We start from the raw sequence: 22,267 nt of genomic DNA on the forward strand, positions 1-22,267 counted from the left end.
GTGATACGCCCTGATTCTAGATGTGCTAGTATTAATTTCCCAAAAGCACTACATAAATAGAGCATTCTGTTCCCGAGAGGCCCAGGAAAAAGATAATCATTTTATTTATTTTAATTTAACACATAGCCCACATGGACAGCAGAAAAAGCAGTGAGATGACATTTCAAGAAAAATATTTTTATTGATTCCAAAAAGCGCTCTCCAACTTGAGTCCCTAGTCGTTGTTGAACAATTCCCATCCTCTTCAGTCGCAATGACCTTCAGCCACTGTGGGGACAATGGACAATGTAATTCAACAACTTCTGGGGAACCCACATTTGAGAACTTCTGAGTTACAATGTTTAAGTTATAAAACCATTTTGCAATGAAAATTAGCTAAGAAGACTGGAAGGTTTAGACATCTATCAAGTGTTGAGATGTTGAAAATGTCTTTCCCTAGGGATTTCAGACTAGACAATCTGGAAGTTCCCTTCCATCCCTGCCTATAATAGTCATTTTAAAGCTTCTGTCTTTGTCACATTCTTAATGTGACCAAGAGATGGATTAGCTCTAGGCCATCCATTTCTGTGTACAAATGCAATCCTTGTAAGCAAGTCCCGCTGTTTTCAAAGGAGTTTAATCCACTGTCAGTAACCCACCTCAGGTAACTCACTTCAGCCCAATATTCAGAACCAATATTTGAAGTTGGCTTGACAAAGTCTGACTGAGATGAGTTACCAACGTTCTCAATGCAATAGTTCCAGATTCTGATGTCATGGAAGCAGCAGCATGCTCAGCAGGAACCAGCAGTCCCCACCCCCACCCCACCCCATACTTACTGGCTGCCGTTATGCATGAAGCCACCCCACTAGTAAGTGTATTTAGAATTGCAGCCACAGACATATATTGTCTAGCATATGCCCTCTCCATTGGTGGCATCACCACTATTGCATGAACTGAGGAAGCCCTAGTATTGCCAGTGCTGGATAAGGTAAGCAAATAGAGGGAAAGGCCCTTCCCCATTCATGTGAACTATGTAACAGCAGCACTCCAAGCCTCCTTGCCAGTGCTGCCCCCCCCACCACCACTATGGCAAGTGAAGGGGAATACCCACCTGCAGGCCCTACACTGGGGGAGAATGATGCTGCTGCCAGCAGGTGCCTGTCCCAGCAGGACAGTTTAGGTAAGAGGAAACTAGTTGGGGTATAGGTGATGGGATGATAGGATGGATGCACTTTTCCTCACATACAAATACCCCTGCCCATCAAACAGAAGAGCTTTTTGCTAGTGATCCTACCTACGTCAAGAAGGAGTTCTAACCTGAGAAACACAGCAAAGCTGAATGAGAAGCCAAGGGCTGGTACCACAGTAGGTGAGAGTTGTTAGGTAGCAGCAGAATTAGTAAATTCCCAGAACTGAAACAGTAGAACCATTCTGAGAAAAGTCATTGAGAATTTGACAATGCTGTGAAGAATACTGTAGAACTAGAAAGTGTTGTCAGATCACTTTTAATTGCGTGTCTCTGCTAGTTTCGTTTGCTTATCTTTGGGAACAAGGCCAGCATCAGGAGTTGGCATTGGTGGGCAGCTGCCGGGGGCCCTCAGAAGGTCCACTACTGATCCCTGAGACCACCTCTGTGCTCTTGGTCTCCGTGTGTTGATGGCAGCAGTGCAGGGGCAACTCTTCCAGGAGGCATCACCCCACCTGCCTGCTACAGCTGCCTTTGCCTCATCCCCACTGTTACTGCCTCTGCTTTGACTCTCCCCTCTTTGCTGGCCCCACCCCCTCCTCTCTTGCAGACCCAGCCTCACCAAACTTGATGCCTCCTCCTCACCGCCTCATCTTTGGGGGACAATCACTGCTCGGGGTTGCAGGCTGGTCAGGCAGTGAGCAAGCAGCAGCAGATTCGCCCACTGGCCTCTCTGTGTTGCCCCTGCGAAAGCACTAGCACTCTCCTTCTCCCTCCCTCCCTGCACCGCACCCCCAGCACAAAGCTTGTCCTCTTTATCTCCTTCATTTTGGGAGAAGACAATGTGGACAAGCTTGATATGGGAGAGGAAGTGTAGAGAGAGTGCTGATGCTGCACCAATGCTGTCTGGCCAGCCGGCAACACCAAGCAGTGGTGGCAAGCCCCAGAAAGGGAGCCTGGTGAAGGGGGATTGGCGTGACATCAGGGCTAATGATGGGTGGGGCAGCATCAGCTCTGACCCAGGGAGCAGGGACAGCAGGGCGACTCACTGCCTTTGCTTCAAGCAGCAAATGGCAACAAATGCAGTAGAGTGACTCTCTTGGGGCCCACACCGGTAGGAGGAGATCCATGAAGTACAATTTGCTAAGGCTCCCCAGAGCCAGCCATCTAATAAAATAATGACTGTAAAACAACCTCCAAACACTTGTACCCAAAGACCACCTCTGCAAGGCATCTCTGCCACTAGTGGGCCTTGGGATTACCCTCTGTACACTTTGCAGTGAGGCTTTGTGCCATAGGTCAGTCACTACTGAAGCAAGTGGGAAAGCGGCTTTCTAACAAGGCAAGCAAGAACAAGAGGCAACATGGATTCCCATCTGTCATACATTTTAAGTGTGGTTTCAACATCCAAATGGGGAGGGATCTTCCTCGTGGGAATATGATAAGCAAGACTCGGAGTTGGGAAACATCCATTTTCCCTTTCTCTTTCAAGGTGATAATTTCCTCCTCCACAATCTCATCCTGGACACAGGAATCACCCAACAACTGGTGGAGAGAGTATGGAAAGACCAAGACCTAAGCACGTAAATACTATTTCAGTTCTGTAGTACAACCTGGCAGTAATTTAGTGTCCCAAGAAGAGGACTTTCTAGCTGGGTACATCAGGGATGGGGCTGCATCTCAGTGGAAGAGCATGTGCTTTGAATGCAGAAAGTCCCAGGTTCAATGCCTGGCATTTCCAGGTAGGTGTGGGAAAGACCCTGCCTGAAACTAGGAGGAGCTGCTGCCAGTCAGTGCAGACAATACTGAGTTAGATGGATGAATAGAGTAGCTGTAGGGTAGCTTCTGGTTACATCCCTTTTTAAACCTAAGCCTTACCATGAAATTCTCTTTTAGAAGGAGATCCAAACACCTGTGCAAATGGGTTAAACACAGGGTCCCAGAGATCCAGCTGACAATGTACCGAGAGCCTGAAATGTTCAGGGAATTCAGTACTTAACAGTATAGAGCAGTGTGAATTACCTATATAATAAATGGTAAGAACAGGAAATTGGCAGAAAAGAGTTACACATACCTGCCAACATGTCCCTATTTTCCCATTCACTTGAATGGGAAAATAAGGACGTGCTGGCTGGTATGGTTACATCCTACAGGGTCAGAACAGTCTTGGGGAGGAGCTTGTGGCAGAGCCCCACCTAGAAGGCACTGCTACATGGATGCTTGCTAAACATTCTACTTCTATAATGATCAACACATGCTAAAAGGTGCATTGCAAAGATAAATTGGTAAGGAGGGGAATGTTGGCCTAAAGTTTAGGGCTTGCAGAGAGGGATGTGCATGGAACTGGTTCGAAAGACTGGCGGTTCGGCTGTTTTGAAGGTGGGTTGGAATAACTTTAAGGACTGGGGAGGGTGTTCCTACCCCCATCCCCAGCCATGTTTCCCCCACTGGTGCTGTTCTCAAAAATGGTCCCACCTGGGCAGCAGCATACCTCCTGGTACATCACGGGCCAAAAGTGCCTGCTGCACATGTGCACATCACAACAAGCAAGCAAGCATGATGTGCGCATTCTCTGCAGCCACAGTGTACTGGGGCAGCAATGAGGTACATTGCCGCCCCAGTGGGATCATTTTTGAGAACAGCATTGACGGGGGAAATAACGGAGGGGTAGGAGCACTTTCCCCAGTTCTTAAAGTTACCCCACACACACACCTTCAAGCCAGCAGTCTCTGGTTCCGTGCACATCCCTACTTGCAGATGGAACTCTATATCTCTGTCTTGTTACAGGTACAGTCTCCTAGCTGTGTTTGTTGCCACTGATGGTGGCATCACCCGTGTTTTCCCTAACAAGTAAGTTGCTTTTTTGTTTGCCTTGCAGGAATGCAAACAGAGGGAAAGCTTGAGGAGCAACTCCTCTTTTATTTTATTTTTATTTATTTATTTATTGTGGGGACAAAAGATGCTTTTGGGTGGGAGATATTGGTTATTAGGTGGGGGGGAGTTCAGTAAAATGAGAGGAAGAACTCTTTTGTGGGGGGATCTGCACCCCATTGCCTTGAGACCAGTATACAACCTAGAAAGAGGAAAGTATTAAATAATAATAAAATAATAAACTTTATTTGTTAGCTGCCCTATAACAAATTGTTCTCTGGGTGGCTCACAACAAAGGATTAAAACATACAATAAAAACACATAACACATTAAATCATAACAGACAAAAAAGAAATAAAATACAAAATAAAATTAAAGCAGCTTAAAAACTCATTTTAAACATCAGATCAAATCTGAAAAACCAAAATTAAAAGGCCTAGGTGAACCAAAAGGTGTTTGTTTGTTTTTAAGCTCCATTCCACCAAGCCACCAGGATGAAGCCATCCACAGCTGCTTTACCTGAATAATTTTTTTAAGGAGCCCTTCAGGAAAAGAACCACAGAACTTCATTTAACATGTAGTTCTGCCTTTATACAACTATTTATAAGTGACCAACTTGTGAATAATACAGGTCGGGAATCCTTTATCTGGACTCCCGAAATCGGGAAAGCTCCAAAATCCAAACACCACACCAAGGGGGCAGGGAGAATGCTTGTAGCTTCAACCTCTCACACACACAAAAAAAACCCTCAGCCTCCAAACCAATCCTGGCCCCAACTCAGCAGATAACAGGGCATATACAGTACTGTATAACAAAGCAGCAAAAAGCCCGCAACTCACAGAACATTATGGCGGCTGGGAAGCGTTGGGGCCAGGATTGGGCGGGATGCACAGTTTGCAGGAGCAGTTGCTTAAGGCCCCTCAACTCGCTGTTGTTGCTTCCTCAACTCGTTAGCTCCCCTTTTAGTTCTTCCCCTCAGGCTTTGCTATCTGCCTTTTGTTTACTGCCTCTCAAGCAGTGCCACTCGCACACTTCTCAAGCAGGTCTGAGAGAGGGGAAGGAGGGGAGGCAGGAAGGAGTGTGATCCCATTGAAAAGAGTGTGAGAGGGGAAGGAGGGAAGGCGGGAATGCACTAAGGAACTTCAGGGGTTGTTGAGACCCTCTGCCAAAGTCTACCTACCCTCTGCCAAAGCCAAGCCTTTTCATCTGAGATTATTTTCATCTGAGTTTCATTTCCACCTAAAATGCCATGTTTGAGTAAATTCAATGCTTATTTGATTATATACTTTAAATAAAACCTTTTTTAAAAACACCAGTAACCTTTGATGCCCAAGATATCTCATTTATGAAAATATTCCAAAATCCGGAAAAATCCAAAATCCAAAATCTGGAACACCTCTGGTCCCAAGCAGTCCGGATAAAGGATTCTCGACTTATATATTCATACACTTAGCCACTTCCCAGATTCTTGCCACTCTCTGTGTATGAGGCCGGATCTACAAATGTATGTATGTTTTTTAAAAATTATACACTGCTTTTTCCACATTGAGATCCAAGGCAACTATAATCTAAAACAATCCAATAGCAAACCCAGAGTTTTGTACCAGGTGAAGAGGGGCTATTCCAATGGATACCACCACCACCCCACACACATTAAAGGACATGTTGAGAATGAGTTGGCACATCCTTTAGTGATGTTAGGGTGAGCACGTTATCACTGCAGCCCTGAGTGCGAGTTATACTGAGTGCGAGTTATACTGCATTGAGGGACACATTCATCCAAACCACCCCATGGGCAGGCGGACTCATGTGGGAGAATAATCACTATTTACAGGAAGTTTTTTATGCAAATGATACACATGCAGCAGAATGAGGTGGGAAAAGCTAGTACTATCACTGCTTTTCAACAAAAGTTCTCAAAGCGGGTTACACAGAAAAATTAATGATAAATAAGATAGTTTCCTGTCCCAGATAGGCTAGAAATCTAAAAAGAAACACAAGATAAACACCAGCACCAACCACTGGAGAGATGCCATGCTTGGGTTGGGTAGGAACAGTTGCTCTCCCCCTACTATAATAAAATATAAGAGAATGCTTTAAAAGGTGCATTTTAGCTCAGTTAGAATCCTGAGATGATAGGGTGGACAGCTGCAGGAAGGAAGTGCCATTTTTGCATGCTCCTTTGAGTGAAAGAAATAAAACTCCCTACAAAACATTGAGCAAATGTGTTACTCTTCTGTGCCATTTTTTAAAATTTATAAATAGATGTTAATTTTGGGTCACCTTAGGTGGTGCAGTGGGGAAATGCTTGACTAACAAGCAGAAGGTTGCCAGTTCGAATCCCCGCTGGTACTATATCGGGCAGCAGCGATATAGGAAGATGCTGAAAGGCATCATCTCATACTGCTCAGGAGATGGCAATAATAAACCCCTCCTGTACTCTGCCAAAGAAAATCACATAGCTCTGTGATCACCAGGAGTCAACACTGACTCGACAGCACACTTTACCTTACTTTAGGTTAACTTTACATTGGTATTAGAAAGCTTTATTGTTGTTGTTTAGCTATGAGTACATATATGGGATCTAATAATTCAGTCTAATTCTGGCCATTGGCTGTACTAATAAAGACTGAGACTAATAATTCAGTCAATGTTTTGTATTTCTATCTTAATATATTTTTGTATACACATTTTGCATCCTTTTTCTTATATAAGAAAGTTATAAAGTTTCTTATATAAACAGTATATGGACTTTTAAAAAAAAAAACCATATACCCTCCGTACAGACAGAGAGCTAGTACATAAAGTGCAATATTCTTGTACTAGATCACTCCTTGTACTAATTTTCTACTTGCTGGGAGTTTTTATGCAAATGAGCCTTCAAAAAGTTTTTCTTCCCCAGTTTGTCCCTGCCTCCTTATATGTGTTCAGTTTAGATGCTGGTGAGCCCCTTGGGACAGGGACCTGTCTTATTCTTTGTAAAGTGCCATGCACATAGATCATGCTATATAATAATGATGGCCCACATGATATAAATATGTAAAATAATAATAACAACAACTAATAATAACAATAATAATACCTATTGTAACCGTCTTAGGTACACATCAGCCACTAGTACACTGTTGGGAACATTTGATGAATGTAATTGAGTAGCCAGTTAACTCAGTCCAACCAAAGTTAGTTATAATCAAGTCCTAATGAAGCCAACAAATGAGTTACCTCAATGTGACAATAATAAATACCTTTAGTTGGGCTGGAGCCAGTATATTTAGATCAAAAAGATCACTTGCTCATCAATGCAGACCCAACCCACATAATGTTACATCTTTCATTGGTTGGTTCTTTCTAAGCACAGGTATTACAGAGGATTTGTTTGTTTGTTTACTTATTTATTTGAAAATTTATTTATTTATTTATTTGAGATTTGCTAATATGCCGCCTCCTCCAAAGACTCTAGGCAGGGGACAACAACAATAACAATTTTAAAAAATGAAATGAAATGAAATAAAGGCAAACGCCTGGCGAAACAAGTAGATCTTAAGAAGGGCCTTAAAAGCAGCTAGGGAGGGGGCTGAACGAATCTGGGGTGGGTTGACCAATGGATTTGAGTTGAGCTGACTTACTGTGTAAGGCTCCATCAGCCTAGGGATGGAATGTTTGTGCAGGTGTGCAAGATGGAACAATGGCACAGACACAGTTGCACAATTGGAAATAATGGCCCTCTGTCACACAACTGCATTTGCACAGTAGTTCCATCTTGCACAAGAGTGGTCTTGAGCAACAAGTGGTCTTGAGCACACTTTGTTCCTAGTCTGACAGAATTTTGCACAGTATGGCAGCCAGTGTAAACAACATGCCCTTAACTGTTAGTGAGTGTCTACATACTAGCATCTGTGTATGTTGTTGTTGTTACATTTATATCCCGCTCTTCGTCCAAGGAGCCCAGAGCTGTGTACTACATACTTGAGTTTCTCTTTCACAACAACCCTGTGAAGTAGGTTAGGCTGAGAGCAAAGTGGCTGGCCCAGAGTCACCCAGCTAGTTTCATGGCTGAATGGGGATTTGAACTCGGGTCTCCCTGGTCCTAGTCCAGCACTCTAACCACTACACCACGCTGGCTCTCTGTTCTATGCCTTACATGTTAAACCACATTTTAAAAATAAACCACTTTAAGTACAATTATACATTTTATTATACATAACATGAAGTCCTCTTAGGCATTTCTGACACCTGAATTGACCTTGGCAGCTGTGGTGTTTTTGGTTAATCCATTCCTTGATCCAAGCCAGCTTTTGAATGGGGCTTGTATTCCAGTCCTGGAGTAGAGGTGGGGCTAACAAACAGCCTGCAGCAAGAGCTCTGAAAAGCAGTCTGTGCTTGCATCCCTGTACGTAAATATCTATTTCATCAAACTATTAATATTCCTGATTCTGCTTAACTGCCTTGTCCTTGCATACCACAACCCTTCCCTTTGGATTATACAGCAGGTTCCCAGTAAATTTCACTAAGGTAGACTGAATGCTAATCACAGATCATAATCTTGGGTATACAGCAACAGCATGCTTTTTTAGTTCTTGGGTACATCCAGTTGTTGAACATGCTTCTTTTTAATGCCAAAGGTAAAGTCACTTCCCTCTACTGAATTACAAGTTGTACCTTTCAATATCACGGAAGGTTACCTTTGGGTAATGGGCCCACACAGCACTTATTTCTGAGAGTGCAATCCACTTGTATTGCTACGTACCTTCTTAGAGGGGTATTATTACTGACCAGACCCCTCAGAGTCAGAGTCAGTTGCCTTTGACATCCAAAGAAATGGATGTCAAGTTGTTATATTTAACCATAACCATTTCAGAGGTTTTCAGAAGCCCATAATTACCTGTAAAGACTGACAAGCAGACCCTAAAAATAAGCCTGCATAACCTGTGGCCAGTGGTCCATGTAACAGGATTTCCAGATGTTGTTGACTATACTTCCCATCACCCCCAGGCAAAGTTCATTGCAGCTGCAGATGATCGGAGTTGTAGTCAACAACATCTGAGAATACCTATTACAGGGAACACTACTTGTGACTCATCAAACCAAACACAATTCATTGGCCCACCAGGAACTTGATACCTATGCTGCAGCTACAGTGCCAGCCTGATTTTTAAAAGTGGTTTTAATTATTAAAAGGCAAGATCGTAGCCCTCAAAAAGTGTGTGTGTGTGAGGGGGTGATATTAGATATTGGCTCTAATGTAATCTTATACATTCAGATATGAAATACATTATTTAAATTCTGAGATGTTTATATCAAATACATGTATTATGAACATTTGGACTTTGGCAACACTGAGAGGTTTTGGAGAAATCACCACTGACAATATAATCATACCCAAGCCTGTAGCACTGCTGTCCACGCTTAAATTGGGGACTCACCTCCATGGGAAATGAAATCTGTCCAAAGGCATGTGACATTCTATGGTGCTGATTGATCTATGGTCTCATTTAAGAGCTGCTGAAGATTGGGAAGAAGATCCAGAACCTTTCAATGCCAGCTTCTACCGAAGGAGCCTAGATAATAAAGGCTACATCTTTAAACCACCCTACCAGGATCGTAAGTATAACTCTACATTGTTTCTCCAGAGAGATGGGATCTGATTCCCCTGCTTTCAACTTGGGTACTTTTTGTTAGCATAGAGCTACAGGTATCGCATCAAAAGTCTGCATCTGGGCTGTATGGCAAAATATTCTGCTTCAGGGCCTTACCACAAAGATGATGATGATGATGTTAATGTTAATATACTGCTTTTCATAAGCATACTCATCTGCTCTTCCTTGTCTGTATCCTGCCATGATTCCTGAAGAACTCTTGACACATGGCAAGCCCATATCGTCTGTAGATCAAATCTTAGCTCTTCCCAGCTAAGATTTCTTGTCTCACATAAAGAATCCGCCGGCTTACATTAGTGATTCTTATTGAGCAGAAAAAGAAAGGAATAATAATGTAGTTTATTTGTCACATATGATAAGGTTGCTGTCTATATCATACACAATTCCCTAAACAGAGAAGAGTTCTTACTTCAAAGGTTACAGGGTTGGAGGTCATAGAGTATGGTGCAGCCTTTCTTTTTATCAACAAAGTCAAGTAGGGAGAGGACACTGGTAGGCAACCTCTTATGGAACCATAGAGAATATCAGGGCACTGTAATCAAGCCAGAGTTTTCTATAGCCCTATCTGTAGCAAAGTAATAGTAGTATCCTCTGCTAAAGAGGCATCATTCTAACTCGGCAAAGTGGTGATGCTCTTATATTCAGCAGGGCGAGAGCCATTTTCCCTATTCAACCCCTGCCTAACATCCTTACCTCTTACTGGTATCTTCCTTGTGTTTAGTTTGTGAGCCCTTTTGAGTTGGAGAACTATCTTCTCGTTCTTTTTATGATGTGAACTTCTTTGACAACTTTTTTGTTGAAAATTGGTATATAAATATTCTTAATAATAATACCATGCAGCATAGCAAACAGGATGACCGATCTCCCCCCACCCTTCTCCATATAGTCAGCTACAGAGACCAAGACCTGGAAAACAACACAATTGGGATTCTTGTTAGCACAGCTGTTGAGCTCAGCTTTGGCAGAAAGCCCTTGAACCCAGCAGGTAAGAATGTTGGTGTTGTTTGTGTCTCAGAATGAGTATCCTGTCTTTGAGTTACCTTAGTTTAGCTTAGGCATTCCAAACTTCTGAAGCCATCCACAGCCACTATAAAGCTACAATCCTGTACACATGTACCCTAGTACTGTAAGTCCGACTGAACAAAGTGGGGCTTACTTCCATGTAAACATGCATAGGATTGCTCAGTCATTGCATCAGGGATTTCAGTACAGGCATATATGTAGTGATGTTTGGACTCCTCTTGGTTGTTCCACAAACAATCCCCAGCATTGGACTGAAGGCATGAAAAGCCTTGGTATAAATTTTACGTGCTCCTGCTGAGTTGCATAAGGTAGGAGAAACAGAAAGAAAGATTTTAGAAGATAACCTTGAGGCAAAACCCCAGATGGCTTACATTTCTTGTGGTCATACTTTAAAGGAGTTTGGTAGATGTTATGTTATTATTATATTAACATAGGAATATGTTATTCCTATGTTATTTCAAGATGGGTGAAATTTTAATTTCATGCACAAGAAAAAGAATCTTCCTTAAAATGCATGAACATTTAAAAAAAAAATAGGGACCATCAGCACTGCTCACCAAAATAATAGCAGTTCTGTGGATATCAGTGGTTGACATACTGCACAAGAATATGTCAGCCTAATACTGCATCTGTTCAATCTGTATAAGTAGTGCAAATGCAAGATTTGCATTACACAAGAGTAAGCCCATATTTCCTATGAGCTTACTCTTGTGTAATGCAAATTGCACAGATGTAATATTACTAGGCTAATGTATTCTTGTACCGTATGTCAACTAGTACCCTTAGAATGGTAATTTGTTAGTTCTAGGTAAACACCAAAAACAGATCTTCTTTCTCCTCAACACCTATGGTCCTCGAAGAAAATTGCACTTGCTTCTCATTTGGAAGAGAAGACTGAACACTGGAGGAGGAAGCTTCAATGCAAATATTGCATCCAGTTGTGGCTGACAAAGTAACAATGGGAATATATTGAGATAGATAGGAGACACAATAAAGTGACTTCAGTCATCTTTACATTGAGAACGAAGGAAGTTTATCTAACCTGAAGGCCTCTTTTTCCGCAGTGGTTGGAGTGAAACTTGATGTGGAGGCCTGGACAACAAAATTTAAAGTCCTTGCAAGTAATCGAACAGAAAGGGACCAGCTAGGAACACGAAGAGTAGGTGGTGAAGAATATCTTCCTGGGAAAGATGGTGGGGCTTATATTTTGTATATAAAATGGTTGATGCTGGATTGCTCTCTAGCTGGACAACGCAGAATTCCATGCTGGGATCCAAATATGAGCACAGCTGATTGGCCGCCATCACTGGCCTATCAGTCCCTTCCATGGCCTTTTTATGAAACCTCAGAAGTTATCCATATCTCTTTGTTCCGGAAAGAGGCAGCATATTATTCTCTTTACTCTTCCAGATAATTTTCTGCTTATCTGCTATGTCAAATAGCCTCTTGCCTAAATAAAACAGTCTTTACGTGACTGCTAAAAGATGTTCAAGTCAGTGGGCAGCATCCAGGTTAGTTCTGAATAAGCACCATTAAAATCAATGAGATAAGTTAGTCATTTGTAACTTTAGACCCATTAATAGATTGACTGACTTAGCCTGGATGCTACCCAGTGCAACATTAATATCTCTGGAAAGGTTATTCCACCCTGAGCCGTTTTTGGAAGGGCGGTATAGAAATCAATCAAATAAATAAATAAACAGAACCTCTGCAGAACAGTTTTTATCCCTGTTAACAACTTACCTCAGAAGCTTATATTTAAAGATAGACAGGTTCCTTTGGGAGAAGGTGGCCCCTCAGATACCATGATATACAAACAGAGCTTTATTGGTCAAAACTAGCATATGTGCCCAGAAACAAATTGGAAACCATAACCCCTGTGAGATACATTCTGTTCAGCAAGTCCCATTTAACAACCTGGCTTCATATTCTGAATCAGCTAAACTTTCCAAGTAGTCTTCAAAGATTTTCCCACATACAACACATTACGGTGACAGCCAAGCTGTTATCACAGCATGGGAACTGTGAGAAGACTTTCCTTATCCTCATTACTTCCTCACTATTGTCTTCTGACTATAAGGAAGTGTTGATCTGTAATTCTGAAAGATGCATGGACATGGTCTGAGTTCAAGGAGATCAGTTTTGAGATGTTTTAGAACTCACTTGATTTCATTGCTTATTATCTTTGGTTTGCAGTGTGACCCCTCTACAAGCTGTGAGATGGACTGTGAGGCTAATTACAAGGTAAGTGTTGGAAATACAGTTGAACAGCAATCATCTAAACCAGGACTGTTGCAGAGCCCTCTGAATTCACTTTTTAAACATCAAAGTAACCGTTTCAAGTAGAACACTGGAAATGTTTAACCAAGCAGCACATATAGCATCTCCCTTTCAAGATTTTATTTTTAAAATTTAGTTATCATAAGACATGGTTGAAAGGAAATTATTTCAGAGGTATGTAAATATCACCATACCATCCAGTTGCCACAGTTCTATGCATGCACACGCACATACATCACATCTCCCCATTTCCAAGGCCCTTTGTTCCTAGGCTGTCACTCCCTTGATCCTCTGATGCTGAAAAGAAAACTGAAAGGGAAAATCAGGAGAGTCACTTCGCTTCAGAATGCATGGAGTTTATTTAAAACCGCAGTACTAGAAGCCCAGTTAGAATGTATACCAAAAAGGAGGAAAGGTACCACCCAAGACCAGGAGGATGCCAGCATGGATAACAAGTAAAATCAAGGAAGCTATAAAGGGGAAGAAGATTTCCTTCTGAAATTGAAAGGCCTGCCCAAATGAAGAGAACAAAAGAAAAAAAAATCTGGCAAAAAGAATGCAAGGAGTCAATATGGGAGACAAAAAGAGAGTTTGAGGAATATTTATTTGTTTATCTATCTATCTATTTATTTATTTATTTAAACATATTTGTATACCACCCAAAACACAAGTCTCTGGGTGGTTTACAACAAACAATAAATAAAAAGGTTAAAACATTTCAACAATTTGAAATTTAAAAGATTAAAACTATTAAAAATCAAAAAATTAAAACAGTATCTAATTAAATGCCTGGGTGAACAAATGTGTCTTGACTGCCTTTTTAAAAACTGTAAGAGATGGGGAGGCTCTTATTTCAGCAGGAAGCATGTTCCAGAGCCTTGGGGCAGCAATGGAGAAGGCCCATCTCTGAGTAGTCTCCAGACGAGCTGGTGGCAACTGCAGACGAACCTCTCCTGATGATCTCAATGGGTGGTGTGGTTCATAGCGAAGATGACGTTAGTTAAAAGCATCAAGGAGAATAACAAAATCTTCTTTAAATACATAAGAAGCAGGAAACCTGCCAGGGCAGCGCTTGGACCATTAGATAATGAGGGAGTGAAAGAGATTATTAAGGAGGATATGGAGATTGCAGAGAAGCTAAACGAGTTATTTGCATCTGTCTTCAAGGCAGAGGATACTAAGCGTATACCTGTGCCTGAACCAAGCTTCTCAGGGGCAGAGGCTAAAGACCTGAGTCAGACAGAGGTGATGAGAGACGATGCTTTAAACCAGGCACCCCCAAACTGCGGCCCTCCAGATGTTGCTGAACTACAACTTCCAGCATACCTAGCCACAAAAAATTGTGTCTAGGGATGCTGGGAGTTGTAGTTCAGCAACATCTGGAGGGCCGCACTTTGGGGATGCCTGCTTTAAACTGTCTTGAAAAATTAAAAATTAACAAATCCAGGACCAGATGGCATCCACCCAAGAATCCTTAAAGAATTCATATGTGAAATTGCCAAACTCCTGGCAAAAATATATAACTTATCCCCACAATCAGGCTCTGTACCGGAGGACTGGGAAGTAGCCAATGTAACACTGATTACATTGTAACACAGTGTAACACATCAGTGTAACACAAAATGGGATCCAGTGGGGATTTGGGAAGTTACAAGCTGGTTAGCTTAACATCTGTTCCGGGCAAATTGATGGAAAGCATTCTCAAGGATAAAATTGTTAAGCATATAGAAGAACAGGCCCTGCTGAAGGAGAACCAGCATGGCTTCTGCAAAGATAAATCTTGCCTCAGTAACCTTTTGGAGTTCTTTGAGAATGTCAACAGGTGTGTGGTTGACATAGTATACCTGGCCTTTAAAAAAGCTTTCAACAAAGTTCCTCATCTAAGATTCTTGAGAAAACTTAGCTGTCATGGGATAAGGGGCCAGGTTCATGTGTGGATTGGTAATTGGTTGAAGGACAGGAAACAGAAGGTAGGAATAAACTGACAGTTCTCTAAATGGAGGAAAGTGAGAAGTGGGGTCCCCCAGGGATCTGAACTGGGACCGGTGCTTTTTAATTTATTCATAAATGATCTAGAAGTTGGGGTAAGCAGCAAGGGGGACAAATTTGCAGATGACACCAAATTATTTAGGGTGGTAAAATCCAAAAGAGGTTGCAAGGAGCTCCATAAGGATCTCTCCAAACTGGGGGAGTGGGCAACCAAATGGCAAATGAGGTTCAATGTTAGCAAGTGTAAATTGATGCATATAGGGGCAAAAAAAAACCCAGCTTCACATATACACTGATGGGGTCTGAGCTGTCAGTGCCTGACCAGGAGAGGGCTCTTGGGGTCATGGTGGACAGATCATTGAAAGTGTCGACTCAATGTGCGGCAGCTGTTAAAAAGGCCAATTCCATGTTAGGGATCATTAGGAAGGGTTTTGAAAATAAAACTACTAATATTATAATACCCTTATACAAAACTATGGTGTAGCCACATTTGGAGTACTGCATACAGTTCTGGTCACCATATCTTAAGGACATTGTAGAACTGGGAAAGGTGCAGAAGAAAGCAACCAGGATGATTGGGGGTCTAGAGCACCTTCCTCACAAGGCAAGGCTACAACACCTGGGGCTTTTCAGTTTAGAAAAAGATGACTGAGGGGAAGCATGATAGAGGTCTACACAGAATCATGCGTGATGTGGAGAAAGTTGATAGAAAGAAATTTTTCTCTCTTTCTCATAACACTAGAACCAGGGGTCAGCTCATGAAATGGATTGCCAAGAAATTTAGGACCAACAAAAGGAAGTAATTTTTCACACAACACATAATCAATCTATGGAATTCTCTGCAACCAGATGCGGTGACACCCAACAGCCTGGATGGCTTTAAGAGGGGTTTAGATAAATACATGGAGCACAGGTCTATCAATAGCTACTAATCTGAGGGCTATAAACCACCTCCAGCCTCAGAGGCAAGATGCTTCTAAATACCAATTGCAGAGGATTAACAGTAGTGGGGGTGTGCAAACCGGCTTGAGTTCGAGCCAGTCTATCGAACTTGGCTGGCTCGAGGGCTCGCCCACCTCCACAGCTGGTGCAGGGGGTTCTACACACACACACATATATACATTTTTTAAAACTCACCACCTCTGGGGGGCACTGCCGCAGCTGCGAAATAATCTTCAGCGCTTCCCCCTCACCCCGCTGGCTTCCCACCCGGGCTCCAATTGGCCAGGTTTTAGTCTGTTTTCAGCCAGTTCTGGGCCTCCTTGTGCTGGTGGTGGCCATTTTGGAGGCCTGACCCGACCACACAGATGGCAAAATGGCTGCCGCTAGCACGAAGAGGCCCAGAACAGACCGAAAACAGACTAAAACAGCCTGAACCAGGCTGATTGGAGACCGGGGGAGGCCGGCAGGGGGGAGGGGTTACTGCCAGAGGGCCCCCTACGGCCATGGCTGCACCACCCCCCTGAGGTGTTGAGTTTAAAAAAAGTAAAAAGTGTGTGCGTGTGTATGTGTTAGAACCCCCGGACTAGCTTGAATTCAAGCTGAACCAAGGGCTATGTTCAGGGTGCCACAAATGAACATGCCCAGTTCTGTTCGAGACCACTTCAGACTTGAACCGAACTGGACATACCGGTTTCATGCACACACCTAAACAGCAGGAGAGAGGTTATACCCTCACTCTTGCCTGTGGGCTTCCCAGTGGCATCTGGTGGGCCACTGTGTGAAACAGCATGCGGGACTAGATAGGCCTTGGGTCTAATCTAGCAGGGTTTTTCTTATGTACACATATGCAAGTAACAAAATAATTAGGAGTAGAAGAACTTCCCCCACAGCATTCTTGAGCTCAGACTGGCCTGAACACAGGGAGGCAGTCCCATCATCTCATATCCAACTTTTTCTCTTTAATTGGAGAGGGAATGCTTGCTGATGGATAAAGGCATTGTGGAGTCATATGAACATATGAAGCTGCTTTAAATGAAGTCAGACCATTGGTCTACCTTTCAGACCAGTATTGTCTCATCTGACTGGTGGTGACTCCAGGGTCTCAGACAGAAGTCTTTTCCAGTCTTAGTACCTGAGGCCCTGAGATAGGAAATGCCAGGAATTGAATCCAGGACCTTATGTACACAAATCATGTGTTCTGCTAATGAGCTATACACTGGGATGTTGATTTAGTTCCGTACAGAGGCAATCTGACAGATACCTTGCTATGGGCTAAGGCTGGTCCATGAGCCAGAACTTAGAAGTCACCTACAAAACACTAAATGTTGCTCATTCTTGCAGGACCTCCTTTGTGTGCTCATTGATGATGGGGGTTTTCTGGTGCTCTCCAACCAGGAAGATTATTTGAGCCAGGTAAACTCTTTTTTTTTCCCCTATAGGAATCTTTGAATGGTGAAAGCAGAGCTCATATTTGTCTATCAGGTGTTATATTTATTTCACAGCAGTGTCTTCCTGATAACCAACATTTAATCACGCATTACTGCATTCTCCCACATCTCTTGTGCAATTCTATCAACTTCCGATTGCCCCCAGTCATGGAGATCTCAGTGCCCCTTGAGAGAGATCTTTATGAATGGGAGGGATTTGGGGCCATGTGACTGGGCAAGACGTACAAGATTCATATGTGGGGAAAACCCTGCCTGGAGGAATGCTTACTTCACTGAGGCCAAAACGACACATTCTGCCACCGTCTCATATCTTAAACCCCGGCCAACACTTCCCTGCAAAGCAGCGTTGGGAGGGAGCATTTTGCAGAAGAGGAGTGGCAGGCATGAGAGGAGTGCTGATGAGCAACCTGCCACCCACACCACACACACTTTCCTCCTAAACCCCTTTTCCCTAAGCCAAGCTTCCAGAAGCATTTTTCTAGCAAACTGAGGTTTCAAGACACAAGAGGGGGTGCAGAACATCTAAATTCTGCCTTGGCTTTTCCCTGTCTGAGTGAGTTAAGAAAGGCAATGCAGTATGCTTGTTCCTGAGTCAGAGGGGCCCCAAGGCCTAGTCCCCTAACTCATGTGTGGCGCTACTGAAAGGGGCTTACTCCAGTCCACTTGAGAATTCTGATGAGATCGCTGATTACAAACACTCCTTTGTTCCTTTTCCTTTCCAGGTAGGAAAGTTCTTCAGTGAGGTGGATGCTCACTTGATGTCTGCACTCTACAACAATTCATTCTTCACAAGGAAGGAATCGTATGACTTCCAATCTGTTTGTGCTCCAGAAGCTCCAAGCAACACAGGAGGCGCCCCACGAGGGGTGTATGTGGTGAGTAGTGACTCCCATATTGTGAAGCTGTACCTGAAAGATGGAGCATTGTATGTACAAGTGAGAACTCTCTTCACATTTAGGCATCCGCTGGTATTATACAGCCACAGTGAGTGGCATACTTAAGGGAACAGCAACATTTTGTAGGACAACAAGCAGTTTAAGTGGCTATCTCCTCATAAGAAACAGAAGCATGTTCAGTGTCTCAGATGTAGCGTATAGCTGATATGAGGATTACTGTACTTTTTGATAGCTTTTGGATAGATAAATATTAAATTTGTAAAATACCAGGATGTCAACTGGAGAATTTGGTTGAATTCTGAACAAAGGCTGACATGGGGAATTCCATAGGGACTTTGTGAACCACTATGTAGGTAATGTAAAGATCATTTGAGTTGAAATTTGGAAGATATAATAATACACTTCCTTATAGTAATATATACCATGCATTGCTTTTGGTGGTGGTATGTGAGACTCTCCACCCAATATGGTTGAACCACAGGAGGAGGAGCTCTCATATGTTACAGCTGTCACATAAGGAGCTGGCATGCGGTCGTCATGCAAGGAACTTCCCACATGGTGGCTGTAGGGTAGGAATTGGCCCTGAATTGCATTATTTTGACTGAGACAACTGTCAGTGGCACAGCATGTGCAGCCCTAAAAATATCTACTCATTGCCTAGCAACATTTCCCCATTCATTCAGTATAGTTGCATCAGAACAGAAGGAATTGAGTTTTAATCTGGTATTTATTACCTTCCGCCCCCACCCCATACAGTTCCATAATTTTTTTCTATTTATTGTGGATACAAAGATCACCTGAAACTGCCGCAAAGGATGGCTGGTGGCCTACTGGCTCACAGAGATGTTTCAAGTACCTAATCTCGGTCCCAGTAAAGTAAAAGTGGTGTGAGGGAGTTTGAATCCTCTGTTATTGCCATCCTTTTGCAAAATTGTTGAAAGTCTTTAATTACTGGGCCTTTTCCATTTTGTCAATATTATGTTATCTTCTTGTCAAACTCATGGCCAGGGTTGCTTTGACATTTTTGGCCTCACTGTGTCAGTAGATCCCTGGGTATAATTATTTGTAGACTCTTTACCAATGGCAAAGCACCATTAGTAGAAATCATCTTAAGCTTGCATTAAAAGAACATATTTATAGTCAAGGCACACGGAACTATGATAAAAAGTTGAATTAACAGAATCCCCAGGCTTCATGTTTGATGGTGCAGTACATTGGTTTGTACTTACAGAGAGTTGTATTCACAAGTAGCTACAGTTCTGATAATACCATCTTTATTATATCCCTTCATTGCCAGCCAACCATGGCCGATTTCCTGAACCTGGCCTGGTGGACATCAGCAGCTGCCTGGTAAGCCCTTCTTTTGCCATTTACTACAAGCAAAAATGGGAAATCGGCCTACTCTGCATAGAGCATCATAATAATAGAACCCAGAGATGGAAGCACCTACTAGAACTATTGTAGGGTTGCCAGCTTTAAAAACAAGAGAGAGAGAGAGAGCGCGCGCTAGGGGTCACTTGGCTTTTTCTTTTTGTTCCTGAAGACAAGGAACCTCTTTTGGTTCATGACATGCACTTATTTTCTTCTGCAGTCAACTAACAGCTCTGCCATTTCCTTCCACAAGGTCTCTGTTTCAGCAGTTCTTATATGGTCTAACCTACAACAGCTGGTTTCAAACAGGTAGGTTTCCTACTGGTTTACTCCATTCAGAAAGAATGAGCTAGGAGGAGGCAGCACTATAAACTAGCTGTGGGAGAGGTTTAGATTTAGAAAAGAAAGATGAGGCTGCTGTATCGGATTACCAGTTGGTTTTTGTTTTTAGCAAATGCACAAATCAGTTACTTCCTTATCTCCAGATCCCTCGCCTGTTTTTTTTTTTTTGGCAGACAACACATCAGACTTATTGGGGTATATTTGGGGGTTTGGGTTCACAAGTATACCTGTGAAAATTCAGTTGTATTTTAGAAATAATCCATGCACAGAGGAGGTAGGGTGTGTGTGTGTGTGTGTGTGTGTGTGTGTGTGTGTGTGTGTGTGTGTGTGTGTGTGTGTGAGAAACATGCAAACATAATTACTGGAACAGTGAGGGGGCAAATTGAAATGAAATAACATACAACAGAAGGACACACCTTAAAGCAGGAATGTCCAACAGATAGCCCTGGATCTGCTGCGCCACTCCTACAACACTCTACACAAATGATTAAACCATCCTACAGTTTCCTTGATTGGGAAAAAGGCTGACTCACTCAGGGCCCAGCATCAGGCACGGAGCCAGCCTGGGTCCGGCCCCACTCAATGGCCCCTCAAGTGATGTCCCATGCATGTAATGTCATGCTCATGGGCGTGGCTCGGGCTCTGCAAGAGCCCTGAGGGAACCCCCCACCCCCCCGCCCAGGCTCCAGTGAGCCCTGAGCCAGCTCTGCCCTTTCATTCCAGGCAGTGTTTGCTGCCTGAAAGCCTCTATTTCCCTTTCTCTCCCTCCATGGAGGGAAGTCTCTCACACGGCCGCTCCATCCCACTGTGCAGTGGGCATTGCTAAAAGGGGGAACTTTCCCCTCACCCCACCCACCCACCCCCTCCGCTGCAGCTGCTGCTGCCCCATCCCGCCACACAGTGGCATTCTAAAGGTAAATGGGGGAACTTTCCCCTCACTCTCCCTCCTCACAGATGCTGCTGCGGCCTTCGCTGCCCCCACCCCACCATTTTCAGGAGGAAAAGGGGGGGTCTTTCCCCTTGCCCCCCCCCCCCCCGGGCTCGCTGTGGTGGCCAGAAAGGGGCAGCAAATCCTTGGCTGCCTATGGACACCAAAAGGCTTAATCCACCCCTGAAGGCAGAACAATGACCAGTATAATGGCCAGGAAGTGGAGCAATACAAAATGTTTCAACCAATCACAGAGAAGCTGAATGTCTTCTATATGGAGCAAACATTTGTAAGGGTGGGGAGAACACAAGGCTAGACAGAATGGAGAAGATAACTCAAAGAGGAAGCTGTGTGATTTTACTATCTTCTTGCCTAATTCTCAGTAGCAGATGGCATGGAAGACCACTGGCTTAAATGCAACCTCAGAGACAGGCAATTAATTTGGATGACCCAAGAGGAACACAGTGTTCCATGTTTCCATTACATCTCACTCTCTGTGTTGTGTGTTCCGACAGAGGATGTCACAGCAGACAGCATGGAGTCCAAGGAGACCAGCTGCATCATGAAGCAGACCCAGTACTACTTCAGTACAGTTAATTACACTTACAACACCATCATCGACTGTGGAAATTGCTCCAGGTGATGTCTCTGCTATAAAGAGTCATAGCAACTAACCAAAGCTGTTGGTATCCAGAAAGTGGTGTGTTACCTTACCCCCTTTTTAGAGTCTCTTTGCAGCAGGGCAAAATAATGAACCCTGAGGTTAGTAGTATCTGTTGTAGAAATGGATGGTGGGCAATGGAGGGGCATTTTGGCGAAACAAACAAGAGAACTGGTGTGATTATGCAGATGGACTACTTTCTAATAATAGGCAATATTGCTCTGGACTTCAGGCCAGCCTACACTGCAAACCTATATCAGTTTCATACAGTGTAATTGCCATGGCTTTCCCCCAGAGAACCCTGGGGATTGCAAAATGGCGAGGATGCAGAGCCTTCTATCAGAGACTCCAGAGCCTCTCACAGAATAACAGTTCTTCCCAGGTTTTCCTGAGGAAAGGAAATGATTATTAAACCAGTTTTAAGTCTGTAGTATACAAATATCCTGACACACACAAAAGCTGAGCAAATATAAATAGCACATTGCCTGTATTGTGGATTTGGAAGGGAAACATGGCCAACAAGAGTGGGAGCTTGATCTTTCCCCCACTTCCAGTTGCATGCACTTCAAAGAGAAATATGGCAAATTATATGCAAATGTGTGCCCACCATATTTGATGCAGTCTACATGTGTTTTGGACTTGGGCATGCACAACCGAGGAGAACTGGTCTTGTGGTAGCAAGATTGACTT

The 22,267-nt window shown here is 43.3% G+C and overlaps 1 protein-coding gene and 1 long non-coding RNA gene across 5 annotated transcripts in view; one reads left to right on the top strand and one right to left on the bottom strand.

Annotated features, from left to right (window-relative positions):
- Window positions 1-22,267, top strand: part of CACNA2D2 (calcium voltage-gated channel auxiliary subunit alpha2delta 2) — an 885,048-nt gene that overhangs the window by 851,235 nt on the left and 11,546 nt on the right. For all 4 annotated transcript variants that reach the window (XM_053287835.1, XM_053287834.1, XM_053287836.1 and 1 more), the window contains 11 exons: window positions 2,661-2,751; window positions 3,956-4,018; window positions 9,538-9,641; window positions 10,584-10,682; window positions 11,785-11,879; window positions 12,917-12,964; window positions 17,273-17,344; window positions 18,102-18,254; window positions 19,573-19,625; window positions 19,900-19,955; window positions 21,432-21,555. In XM_053287835.1, coding sequence (XP_053143810.1) covers window positions 2,661-2,751; window positions 3,956-4,018; window positions 9,538-9,641; window positions 10,584-10,682; window positions 11,785-11,879; window positions 12,917-12,964; window positions 17,273-17,344; window positions 18,102-18,254; window positions 19,573-19,625; window positions 19,900-19,955; window positions 21,432-21,555 — 958 coding nt within the window. The remainder of the gene's footprint in view (window positions 1-2,660; window positions 2,752-3,955; window positions 4,019-9,537; window positions 9,642-10,583; window positions 10,683-11,784; window positions 11,880-12,916; window positions 12,965-17,272; window positions 17,345-18,101; window positions 18,255-19,572; window positions 19,626-19,899; window positions 19,956-21,431; window positions 21,556-22,267) is intronic.
- LOC128341565 (uncharacterized) lies at window positions 157-16,354 on the bottom strand. The gene is made up of 4 exons (XR_008314453.1): window positions 16,127-16,354; window positions 13,195-13,309; window positions 9,464-9,999; window positions 157-267 (listed from the first exon to the last, which is right to left on the bottom strand). It is a non-coding gene; the product is annotated as an uncharacterized LOC128341565 (long non-coding RNA).

The sequence above is a fragment of the Hemicordylus capensis genome, chromosome 2 (assembly GCF_027244095.1).
Source record: "Hemicordylus capensis ecotype Gifberg chromosome 2, rHemCap1.1.pri, whole genome shotgun sequence".
Taxonomy (NCBI): Eukaryota; Metazoa; Chordata; class Lepidosauria; order Squamata; family Cordylidae; genus Hemicordylus; species Hemicordylus capensis.